The sequence below is a fragment of the Bactrocera dorsalis genome, chromosome 2 (genome assembly GCF_023373825.1).
Source record: "Bactrocera dorsalis isolate Fly_Bdor chromosome 2, ASM2337382v1, whole genome shotgun sequence".
NCBI lineage: Eukaryota > Metazoa > Arthropoda > Insecta > Diptera > Tephritidae > Bactrocera > Bactrocera dorsalis.
Genome location: NC_064304.1, coordinates 6,716,188 through 6,727,698, shown reverse-complemented (window position 1 = coordinate 6,727,698; position 11,511 = coordinate 6,716,188). Strand labels below are relative to the sequence as shown.

General features: G+C 35.3%; 3 protein-coding genes and 1 long non-coding RNA gene across 4 annotated transcripts; 2 read left to right on the top strand and 2 right to left on the bottom strand.

Annotated features, from left to right (window-relative positions):
• Positions 1–484: 484 nt before the first annotated feature.
• LOC105227013 (leukocyte receptor cluster member 1 homolog) lies at positions 485–2,882 on the top strand. The gene is made up of 3 exons (XM_011206157.4): positions 485–645; positions 700–799; positions 857–2,882. Exons 1-3 carry the CDS (start codon positions 623–625, stop codon positions 1,679–1,681), a joined length of 948 nt encoding a protein of 315 aa, XP_011204459.2. The 5' UTR covers positions 485–622; the 3' UTR covers positions 1,682–2,882.
• Positions 1,687–3,034, bottom strand: LOC105227012 (formylglycine-generating enzyme). Its single transcript, XM_011206156.3, has 3 exons — positions 2,443–3,034; positions 2,202–2,373; positions 1,687–2,130 (listed from the first exon to the last, which is right to left on the bottom strand). The coding sequence occupies exons 1-3, from the start codon at positions 2,972–2,974 to the stop codon at positions 1,821–1,823; spliced, it is 1,014 nt and encodes a 337-aa protein (XP_011204458.2). The 5' UTR covers positions 2,975–3,034; the 3' UTR covers positions 1,687–1,820.
• Positions 3,035–3,661: 627 nt separating this feature from the next.
• On the top strand, positions 3,662–11,172 carry LOC105227014 (dentin sialophosphoprotein). Its single transcript, XM_049450469.1, has 8 exons — positions 3,662–3,750; positions 5,216–5,353; positions 5,496–5,597; positions 5,655–9,871; positions 9,931–10,042; positions 10,099–10,196; positions 10,263–10,353; positions 10,428–11,172. The coding sequence occupies exons 2-8, from the start codon at positions 5,317–5,319 to the stop codon at positions 10,985–10,987; spliced, it is 5,217 nt and encodes a 1,738-aa protein (XP_049306426.1). The 5' UTR covers positions 3,662–3,750; positions 5,216–5,316; the 3' UTR covers positions 10,988–11,172.
• LOC125776852 (uncharacterized) lies at positions 4,033–5,078 on the bottom strand. The gene is made up of 2 exons (XR_007422028.1): positions 4,407–5,078; positions 4,033–4,320 (listed from the first exon to the last, which is right to left on the bottom strand). It is a non-coding gene; the product is annotated as an uncharacterized LOC125776852 (long non-coding RNA).
• Positions 11,173–11,511: the final 339 nt, after the last annotated feature.

The window sequence follows — 11,511 nt, the reverse complement described above, 5'->3', positions numbered from 1 at the left end:
GATCCCTGCTGATATAAGCGTAATCCAGGGCCTTGAACCTTTTCCCACAGATTGCTGTGCAATCCCGGATTAGGTGTGCTGGTGTTTCCAGCTCCAGGTCGCAGAACCGACAGTTAGCACAGGAGACCATGCCCATATTGGACAGGTGCTTCCTGAGCTTACAGTGTCCTGTGTTGAGTGCGACGAGGAGACGGAATTTCTCACGGGGAAAGTTCATTAATTCTTTGAACCTGGAGAGGTTATATCCTCCTAGAAGCAGCTTGGCCTGTTAAAACAGCTGTTTTCGTTCTATAAACGAATATATTGCTCAGAATAATATTAAGTGTAGAAAATTACAATCTTTTATACCAGAATTTAATGCTACGTTGACAAATAAATAAATCTGCTTTAAGTTACGTTAGCTAAGTTTATTGAAAAACTCTAAGGAATAAGTTGTAAGCTGTGGTATTGTTGTAAGAGACGGGCTTTATCATGGAATCAGCTGATGTTTAGTTATTGTGAACAGTTGATTATACAGAAGAGCTTTTGTAAACAAATTATTTTGGAACCCATATTCATAGATAACCCATATTTATCACAATAAGAAGACTCAGTAATTAAGTTTAAAAGAACCTAAAGAGTAATGAATATCCTTCCAAAGAAAAGGTGAGTATTTTATTAGACTTTTATTTTTCAATATAATATATGGTTATCATTAAGATGGCACGTTCGAACAAAGGACAACATTGCTCGTGTAAGGCGTGACGAGGCTGCAGCAAAAGAAGAGGAACAGAAACGTCAAGAAAAATTAATATTAGCGGTATAAAATTTCTATCGAAGTTCTTTTGATGTGTGAAAAAATTATGTGTAATTTCAGGAAAGCGAAGCACGAATAAACTTTTTGAGAAAAAAATCTGGTTCAACTACCACTGAAGGATCTACAGCAGAGAGTAAACTTTCCACACCTAGTGGAAGTAATATTGTTAATCAACATGTTGATTTATTTTCGGATTATAAATCTCACATAAAAAAGACAAACAAGGCATTAGAAGATGAAAAGAAGGAAGAACAAGAGAAATATGAAAAGCAAATAGGGTACTTAACATACTTGGGACAGGATACTAACGAAGCCTTGAAATTACGAAGCTGGTATGAGGTAGCACCAAAACGAGCAGAGGTCGGTGATAGTGACATAATTGAAAAAGATGTGAAAAATAAACAGTCACAGGATCCTCTGACGCTCATTAATGCTTTACTCCCTAAAGTTGAGGAAAAGAAAGTAGTTACTGGCTTGAAACAACGTTCTCGTGAAGATACTTCTGCACTGGGTACTTCTCCTCCATCAATGAATATAAGAAAGCTTGAAAGCGTAACTGAGAAATATACATATACAAAGCACAAGAAGTCCAAAAAACACAAAAAACATAAACATAAAAAAGAAAAGAATAGAAAACGTGCTAAATATGAAGACAACGAAAGTGACGAGGAAGAAATACAACGTATTAAACGTGAAAAATTAGAAAAAATGCGAAAGGAACGGCTAATCCGAGAGGCTAACGAAAGAGCACGACAGGAGGCATTATTAGCACCGATAAAACCGGTACAGGAAATCGATAATACTAATAGTATGCCTCATCAACGAATAGTGCAAAAGTATAACAGCCAGTTCAACCCAGAAATAGCAAAACAAAATATGATTTAAAGATCTTGTTTTTTGCTTGAATAAAATCAATATTTTTATAAATGCATATATGTTCATTTTCCGTAAATATACATAGTAATACTCCCACTACTTAAAAAAAAGTTATTTTAGCAGCTCTTCTTAATTGACACATCTGTACTTATCCATCTTTTGCACAACGGAAGCCCAAATTTCCAGATGAGCTATCTGCTGTATTTTGCGAACGGGCAGCACATCGATAACGATAGCAATAAGATTTGTGACATAAATAAGAGCCTCCTTTCTTTACGTATTGCGGATTGGAACTGACGTCGTCTTTTTGCCAACGATCTTGGGTCCATTCCCATACATTTCCCACCATATTATACAGGTCGTAATCATTTTGGTGAAATGTATTAACAGGAGCGGTTATTTCATAACCATCTTCAGATGTATTTCCGTCTGGAAAATCACCTTGCCAAATATTTACCCTAAAAATATACCAATATTGTCTTAACAAGTTAAAGATTTATTCTTCTCTATCATTTGTTGTAGGATTTACCAGTGCTTTCCATGAGGTGTTAATTTGTTTCCCCAAGGGAAAAGTTTGCGTTTCTTTCCACCGCGACATGCTACTTCCCATTCTGCTTCAGTTGGCAATCTTTTTCCTGCCCACTTGCAGTAGGCTACAGCGTCATTCCAAGAAACATGGACTACTGGATGTTCCCACAAATCTTTTGGTAACAAGAAAAAAATAAGTTGTGCTAATAAATTGAATGGATATATATAAATAAAATATTAACCATTTATGTTATTTTTCAGTCCATGGGGATTTCGCCACGAAATTCCCTTAACTTTAAACCACCATGGAGCACTAACAACACGATAGTCAACGTATTTTTCCTGCATTTCTGGTGTCAAAAGAGTTTTAAACAGAAAGCTATCTCCAAATATCTCTGCTTCTGTAGTATAATTCGTTGCTTTCACAAAATTATTAAACTCTGCATTGGACACCTCGTATTTATCTATATAAAATTCGGTTATTTTAACAAGTCGCTCTGGACCCTCACCATCACTTTCAAAGTGAGGCTCATCAGTTCCTATTAAATAGTTTCCTGCTGGTATAAGAGACATTGATGGATCCTCTGGATAGTAATCTCTGTAGTGTGAACCATCCTTTTTGTTTTGCTTGCAAACCGGAATTTCATTTTTATTTTCGGTTGGCGTTTTTAAATCCCTCGATTGTCTGTCCAAACCTTTGTTGCAACCACAGTCGGATAGTACCCAAATTAAAAAACAGTGAAAACAAAGAAAAGCAAGAAGTGTTCGAAACATTTTCTTTTCCACTTGAATACGTTAATGAAATGACCCTTAGTAAACAAAATACTAATATTTCATATGGATAACAGTACTCATCAATATTATTGACGTATGAACTGTAATGGCCCATTCACATACAACTTTCCTCTGTTTGTGCGACAATTCACTTAACCAACGAAGCGAAGAAAACAAAGGATATGTGCAAGTTTTACCTCACAATGCTGCGATGTGAACGTTACTCATACGAAAACTTACATCGAGCACGCGAAGTAAAAGTTCTATAAAAATCGCACATCATATACAATTGGATTTATACACCGGCCTTTGGATAATGGAAACAGTTACTGTATATTCTATAATCCAGTGAGTTCGTAAATGTGCTAGATAATACGAAATATGTCAACATTAGCTCTTCATTCGTTTGATACAACTTGCAAGAAATTAAATTAGAGTAAATTTTATTTTTCTGTCAAATATATATTTATTTATCTAACATGTTTGGGAAAAAATTTGGTGAATTAAATTGAAAAAAGAAATTTTCCTATTTGTTCTCGATAGTTGTGTTGCTGCTGTGCAAATTCAGAATTTTCTTATATTTCCTGCACATCAGTTCAGATAATTTTTATTAGGTAGGTATCGTTGGCAATTTATTAGAATACTATCTGGCAATAATAATTATCATTTTAATACTATTTTTGCAACTGTGTACAGCGCAAAAACCGTTTAAAAGTCAAATTTCGGATAAGAAGAAGCACATAATTCATACGAAATACATCGCGAGTGATTCCGATTAGGGATGATCGATATTCAAAAAACATCGATGTTGACATCGATGTCATAATCGAAAGCTCAACATCGATGTTCGATATTTATCAAAAACCGAACATCGATGTTGGATCCATCGATGTTGGATCCATCGATAATTTTTACATTAATAATTGACAAAGAAATAAAACACAATCTATAAATTCGAAATTTATTAAGCCACAGCCAGTGTGCATAGCACATTTACGACTTATTTTAAACGTTTTTCTCGATGTTATACTTGTATTTTTAAATAATCGTAACGCGTATTTCATTTTAAATGAATTTATTTATTCATATCTTTAAAAACATGAAGTACAAATTATAAATAAATGTTATTACAACTTTAAAAATAAAATATTAAATTTCACAGTTTAATGGGGAAGTAAGTATATGATTGTCAAATATCTTATAAAAATATAAAAAGCTGAAATTCAATTTAAAAATTTTAGATTAATTTGGCTTCGTTATTTTCAAGTTTTTCAAAAAATTCCCAGAAGCGACTTTTTGGCGGCATTTTTAATTCTATTCATTTATAATTTATATGCATTTATAACCTTAAAAAGAATAATTTCCTTAGCATGCGCAAAATGCAAACAGATGAATTCAATATTTAGATAGAATTCAATCATTAAAAACTTACATATTGTTATATTCCATGTAATATATATGAAGCCGATTACTTAATTGCAAAACTTAAATAAAACTTTTTATGTCGAGTGGTTAATTTAAAACTTTTATTTATTTCGTTTCTCAACTTGGTTATAGGAATTGGTTAAGTTTCGCGAGTCGTTGAAACACGTGTGTGCTTAGCAAGGGTAAAAGATAGAAGAAAGACATCTTCTGTATGCATTACAGACAAAGCGGGCGCTGACACGAAGGACAGTGGAAACGTCAGTAATGAAGGAAATTCGTCAGGGCTGCATTTTGGTAATGTGGTTGCCACCACATATATATATGCACAACACCAGTAGAATACGAACAAATCAGTAAATTTAAATAGGTACGCACAACACAATTTTTTATTAACAAACAAATAGAAGTGGGAGTGAGCGTAAATGTGCAAGACGAATCACGAAGAACGAACGAATGAAGGGAACGACCGGAATGACGCGTTCACATTGTGAACGCAGCCACAAATCAGTTTGTGAAGTTCACAATTAAAAAATTTGATTTGTGGCGCAGCCACAATCAGTTTGTGAAGTTCACAATTAAAAAATTTGATTTGTGGCTGCGTTCATAGAAGACATAATTTGTTTCCTAAGTTGCATTGGTTTGGTGGACGTCCGTGTCGTGCGTGAGGCCGTAAGTTGACATCGATGATTGATTCCGTTAACATCGATGTTGCGATATTTTTCGTATGGCAACATCGATATTAAAACATCGATGTTTTTGCTTTCAACATCGATGATCATCGAACATCGATGTTCATCGAGCATCCCTAATTCCGATAGTTGCACATGTAAACTAGTTCTTCAGTTGATTTAAGAATATTTGTTTTCTCCAAAGCTTACACATATTACACGTTTTGTTAGAAAAAGTAAAAAATCGTTATGGAGAATTTAGAGGACACTTCCACTGGTGGACGTGGTAAGTTGAAATTGGTGTTAAATGTTGTATTGAATGCACTTAATTGCATACCGTTCTAAGGTAACGGAACAAATGCGATATCCAAAATGAGTGTATAAAAAATGTCTAAATTAAAGTTTGTTTCTCACATTTAATTACATAGTGACAAGATCTTTAAGAAAGCGTTTAACATCTGTGGACAGCGATGCAAGTAGTAGGCCGTCTACACCACAACTAACTAAGCTTACTTCCATACCGGAGACAAGTATGTACATATAATAAAGCACAATTGCAACATGAAAATTAAGCAATAACATTTTAGGTTCTCCTTCTCGTACTTTACGTGGACGACGCAACTCCACCACTTTAACTGCTACGCCCTCAAAAACGCCAGCAAAGTCTAAAACTTCGACAATCAATGAGTCGAATGAAGCTGAGTATGTTCCGGCTAAACGAACTACGCGCAAAAGCAGCGTTTCTGCAGCAGATTTACATACGCCAACCTTGGATAAACTTCAACTAAAAGAGAATGAAACAAATGAAATAAATACCAGAGGAACGCCTGCAAGACGTACAAGACGATTGACATCACAAACAGAAGTAGAGAAAACCCCACGCTCAACAGCTGCAAGGAAAAAGCCAGGACCGAAATCACGACGCTCCAAGCAAGATAGTGAAAGTGATTCTGATATTGAAGTGATTAATCTGGAAGATGAACCAACTGATAGCAAGGAAAAAGTTAATAGTACCACTCCAATAGTAAAGGATCAATCAATGAAAACTCCAGTAAGAACGTCACCAAGATTAAAGGCAAAGAGTATTTCTCCAAAAGAAAACACAGATATTGAAACAATTGATTTATCAGAAGACATAAAGACCTCTCATGATACTGAGGAGTGTGATAGCAATTCAACTGTTTCCAACCAAAAAGAAACGAATGAGAGTTTGGAAAACCCAGACACAAAAATGGAATCATTTGGTACAAATGAAGAGAAAGAAGTAGAGCTGGAAAATTTGGAGTCATCCTTAACTGAAGATGCACCTGTAAAAGAAACTGTCCCTAAAAATTTGTCTAATAAATCCGATAGCTTTGATCATAATGACGCAAAAGTTGAAGACACTGCCAAAATTCCTCCAGAAACTTTATCTTCGCTAAATTCATCGGAAGCCTTCGTTGAAAGTGTTCATAACGACGTAAAAGTTAATACCACTGCCACAAGTCCTCACACGTCTTTATCACCTTTAAATTCTTCAAAGGCCGTTGTAGAAAGTGTTGTTATGTTGCAGAAGCTTTCGCCCAAAGTAATTGACAAAATTTGTAATAAAACGTCTGCCGTTAGTTCACCGCCAAATTCGAAATCTGTAACATTTACCGATATAGAAGTTGACGATGAGGTGAAGAGTTCTTACCCTAAAACTCCAGCTTCGATTAAACGTAAAAGCTATATAGACATGGATTCCACAAACGACTCAAAAGATCAGTCTTTCCAAAGTGATAAAGAGTCTAATGGTAGTTATAAAGATGCAAGCGCAAAAATGGAAACATCAAAAGATCAAAGCGCAAATGACTCAAAAGAGTCCGTTGAGTTTCATGATGCCGCAAATGACGTTGAAGAAATAAATAATAGTAAAGAGGAAAACGAAATAGTAAGGGAGTGTACCCCTCAAAAAAGGAAGCTTTCTACAAAACTACAAAGTTCTACTCCAATGTTAGATTCGGTATCAAATTCAAAAACTGATACTGAAAATTTAGTAACCAATTCACCAATAATAACAAATACTTTAGAAGAAATGGACACCAATGCAGATAAGGCTTCACCTGTAAAACAAGATGAAACCATTACATCACAACATGACCAGAAAGATTTAACAACGAACGATAAAAATGTGTCGTTAACGGTGGCATCCACAAACTTGAGTAATGGCAGTGAAAAAAAAGACGATTTGTTTTCAAAATCATGGACACATAATGTAAGTGGTTGCGCAACATCGGATGGAAAAATTGACACCCTTGTTGTAACTGCGAATGATAAAGATTCAATGCCTCAACCATTAAAAGTTGAAGATGAGTCAAACACATCACCAAATGTTGATACTAGAAAGGAATTACCCAAAGAAAATGATGAACCAAAAGAGGAGGAGGAGGAAGAGGAAGAAGATGCAGAAAGTTTCCAAAAATTGGAATTTGTTGATGATGAGGCAATGGAGGTGGACGACAATTACCAAAGTGGAGATTCAATGGATGAAGAAGAAAGAAAAGAAATGCTGGAAAACGAGATTGTAGATGAAGGCGAGTCGATTGGCAGTGAAGACACCGAAGAAAGTAATGAGGAAGATGATGAAGATAATGCTTCATTTATAACATCTGATTCAGAAGAATCCCTACTTGAATATTCAGATATTGATGAGGGTGATGATGAGCATTTAGAAGATAATGCCAAAAACTCTAATAAAAAGAAATCATGTAATCGTATTTTGATAACCAGTGAGAGCGAAGATGATGGCAATCCAAACATTTCAAGGACTAATTCTGAGAAGACCAAGAAAATTAATAGATCAAACCAAAGAAATCGTATTTTATCCTCCAGTGAAAGTGAAACCGAGCAAACGGAAACGGAACAGATAAATGGCAAACAAGTGAAAATACAAACGGAACAGATGAATGGCAAACCTGAAAGTTCCGACAATTCAGAAAAGCCACTAACTTTCGAAGTTAGCAGAATGATTGATGATACAACGGATGATGATGGTGATGCTAAGGATGCTTCTAAACCGCAACATGCAATGGAAGCAACCGTTAATACTGAATCAAAATGTTCTAACGACCAAGAATCGAAACCCCAAAGAGAAGAAAATACTCAGGAAAATGATAAAAGCGATGGTATTGTTAATGATTCCAGTAATAAGAAAAATAGCCAAGTTGAACAGGAAACGAGGAGTGGAACTAAACTAAACACTAGTCTAAAATGGAATCCCAACAGCGAAACCGCAAATGATAATGGTATTTCCGAAACCGTTGAGAGTACCATGTCCTCGCCAACCCAAGAGATGACGACAAATGGTCAAAAAGGACGACGTAGTAAAAGTTTGTCAAAATCGATATGTGAAAAAATGTCAGATGACAACAATGATTATGAAGAGACCCACAAAGAATCAACTGAATGTGACAAAGAGGATAATAATAAATCCATGGAACGCTCGATTCGAAAATCTATCAGTTCCGGTCATAAATCTAATAAAACAACCGAAACAATAGAAGATGTTGACATAATTAGCACCGAGACTAAAAATGTTTCAAGTAACGATTCTGATTCAAGTGAGAACACAAATGCGCGATTGATAGTAGATGAAGGCAGCAAATCAAATGATCTCGATGATCTGCAATCGCAAAATGAATCAAACAACGACGAGGATATTGATGATGAAGATATTGAAATACCCGAGACGCAAGAGGTTGGTCAGGCTTTAGAAGAGGAATCTACAGATGAATCGCTCGCTGAAGAAACTGTTGAAGAACTTACCATTGGAAAATCTGGACCAAAGTTGAAAAATTCAGGCCTAAGCTTATCTTTTTGCCAAGCAAAACAAAAGCGTATAACGGTCAAAGATCGCATACGCCATAGCTCCTTCTCAATTGGTGTTTGTGTTACAAAAACGGAAGATATTAATCAAATGGAGGCATCCGATTCTTCCGAGGCAGAGGAAAAAGAAAAGAGTCTTAATAGTGATGGTAGTGGCCAAAGTCGTATTGATAAACAAGATGAGGAGGAACTCGAAAAGTTGGCACATTCAATTTCACCACAATTTCCCACTCAGCACGGAAAACGAAAATCAATGTCGGCTTTTGCACAAGATAATCAAGAGTATCAAGAGTTCAAAAAGAAATCGAAACGTAACAGTTTACAATCAATATCGAATGAAGATTTTAATCCATCTAAATCATTACTTGAAAATATCGAAGAGCAGAAGCGTGAATTAGAGAACCGAAAATTCGCCAAGAAATCACGCTTATCTAAATCTTTTTGCGATCCTATTCAGGACGAAATGGAGACGCTGGCTGACAGTGGCGTTTCAGACGATGCGAGTAATAAGAGCGAAAAATGCAACCGGAAAAGTTTGCAAAGTTCTGAGCTGGGAACACACTCAACTAAATCAAAATCACGCTTATCTAAATCTTTTTGTGATCATATTCAGGATGAAATGGAGACGCTGGCTGACAGTGGCGATTCAGATGTTGCAAATAATACACATAGTGAGAAAAGCAATCGTAAAAGTTTACACAATACATCAAAATCGCGATTATCTAAATCTTTTTGCGGACCAATTCAAGAGCAGGCTAAATCTATAGCAGATAGCAGTTATTCAGAAGATTCTGCTGATGAACTGACAAATAAGGAGGGAATTAATGGGTCTACACCACGAGAAGTTCCAATAACCAAGAATAAAAAGAAAGATTTTGGACGTGTTTTGGATCGATGTGATGAAATATTAGATGCCGCTAATCGTGCTAAGTTGGAAAGTAAACAAAACTATAAGAAGGTATTATCGAGCAAGTATATTTTCAATTAAATATTTCTTATTCATTAATTTCACTTCAGAGTCGACTAATTATTCCAAAATCTAAAAAAGAGTCAAAACATTCATTGCGCTCGGATGAAGAATCAGCAAACGATGCACCCGTGCTTAAAAAAGATATGAAGCCGTCCAAAGGTTTGTACATCTCCAAACATGTTAAATATTTAATAACGTTTAATAAACTATCACAGAAAAAACAGCATTGGCATGGGAACAAGCTGTCAAGGCTTCCGCAAAAATTTTATTAAAAGAAGCCAGCAAGGCTAAGAAGGAAAAACCGTCATTACCGGTATAATATTCATTTTACTTGAAGGTTAAAACTAAAGGTATTTAATTTGAAAATTTTGTATTTTAGATAAATCAAGAGAAGTATGACGATAAACGTCTTCCAATGAAATTATTGGAATCGATTTCGGATTCGCAGTCTCACACTGAAACGAAAAAAAGTAAGCAAAAGTTAAATGGAGCATTTTTTGCGTTTAATTATTTATGTATGTATCTCTTTTTTAATTAAATAAAGGTAAGAGAGAACGTGCACGTGAACCTCTTGTTCAACGCTTAAATTGTATAACAGGTGAAATCGTAGAGGAAGTGCTTAGTCCTCCGAAAAAGAAGAGGGCCATACTAAACAGAATTGAACTACCTACAGGCACAGTATTGGAAGAACCGGTCACACCGAAGAAAAAAATAAATAACAGCGGTTTCCGCGAAAGCCCCATTACTCCGCGCACACTTGGTTTTAAAGTGCGTCATATCCTAACTGCTGGTCAGGACAAAGTACCGCAATTGCCAACCTCTCACAGTATCGGACGTAAACGGAAACAAAAAATTGTTGATCCCAAACTCGTATTGCCTAAACCACAGTGGTCGCAGTCAGGTGTATTTTTGGAAGAAGTTTTGCCCACCCCCAAAATACAGGGTATGGATACTATGCTAACCTGTGGACCAGGTGTCAATGCATCAACTTTAAATGCCCTAAATTTTAAAACTTCAACCCTGTTTCGAAATAATGTACCAAGAGAGGCCTCACATGAACTGCTTAAGCGTAAAGAACGTCAGTATGTTCGTAGTCGTTTTTAATTTGAAAGCGATATTCAAAAATTCATATTTTTTCATTGGTTTCTTGTTGAATTCATATATTATTCATAATTATTAATATTGTCTTATGTCTCTTTTGCAATAAATATTGCTTCATATTATTAACAAAAAGTGTTTTTTGTGGTTTTTCACCATTTGTAGGTTTGAAATCCCCAGGTTCGAATACGATCATTGAAGAGATTTTAAAATATGTATGTATGTATGTATATGATAATATATTAGACGATAGCAGTTAAATAATAGTTATGTAAAAGTCAATATAGATTAGTATAGTATGAAGATTTGGTTTTGTATAAGTAACTGGCGTACAGGTTTAAGATTTAGAAAGTAAATAAAAATTCAGTTTTCGTAAAATACGAGTAAAGTGAGATTGTACCTCGATTCTCTATTTGTTCCTACCTGAAAATCTAATCAACTCGTTTTACCTATTCGGAAAGTATTGAAAAAAAAAGAAATAAATATGGTAACTCGTAGAATATATGGACAAAGCGAATGAAGACCACGGG

Excerpts from the sequence above, each read along its gene's own strand:
- LOC105227013 (XM_011206157.4), top strand. The coding sequence starts at position 623 with ATGAATATCCTTCCAAAGAAAAG. Across the intron at positions 646-699 it reads AATATCCTTCCAAAGAAAAG|ATGGCACGTTCGAACAAAGG; the intron begins GTGAGTATTTTA and ends GTTATCATTAAG. Across the intron at positions 800-856 it reads AAGAAAAATTAATATTAGCG|GAAAGCGAAGCACGAATAAA; the intron begins GTATAAAATTTC and ends GTGTAATTTCAG.
- LOC105227012 (XM_011206156.3), bottom strand. The coding sequence starts at position 2,974 with ATGTTTCGAACACTTCTTGCTTTTCTTTGTTTTCACTGTTTTTTAATT. Across the intron at positions 2,374-2,442 it reads ACTGAAAAATAACATAAATG|ATTTGTGGGAACATCCAGTA; the intron begins GTTAATATTTTA and ends TGTTACCAAAAG. Across the intron at positions 2,131-2,201 it reads ACACCTCATGGAAAGCACTG|GGTAAATATTTGGCAAGGTG; the intron begins GTAAATCCTACA and ends GTATATTTTTAG.
- LOC105227014 (XM_049450469.1), top strand. The coding sequence starts at position 5,317 with ATGGAGAATTTAGAGGACACTTCCACTGGTGGACGTG. Across the intron at positions 9,872-9,930 it reads GTAAACAAAACTATAAGAAG|AGTCGACTAATTATTCCAAA; the intron begins GTATTATCGAGC and ends ATTTCACTTCAG. Across the intron at positions 10,197-10,262 it reads AGGAAAAACCGTCATTACCG|ATAAATCAAGAGAAGTATGA; the intron begins GTATAATATTCA and ends TTTGTATTTTAG.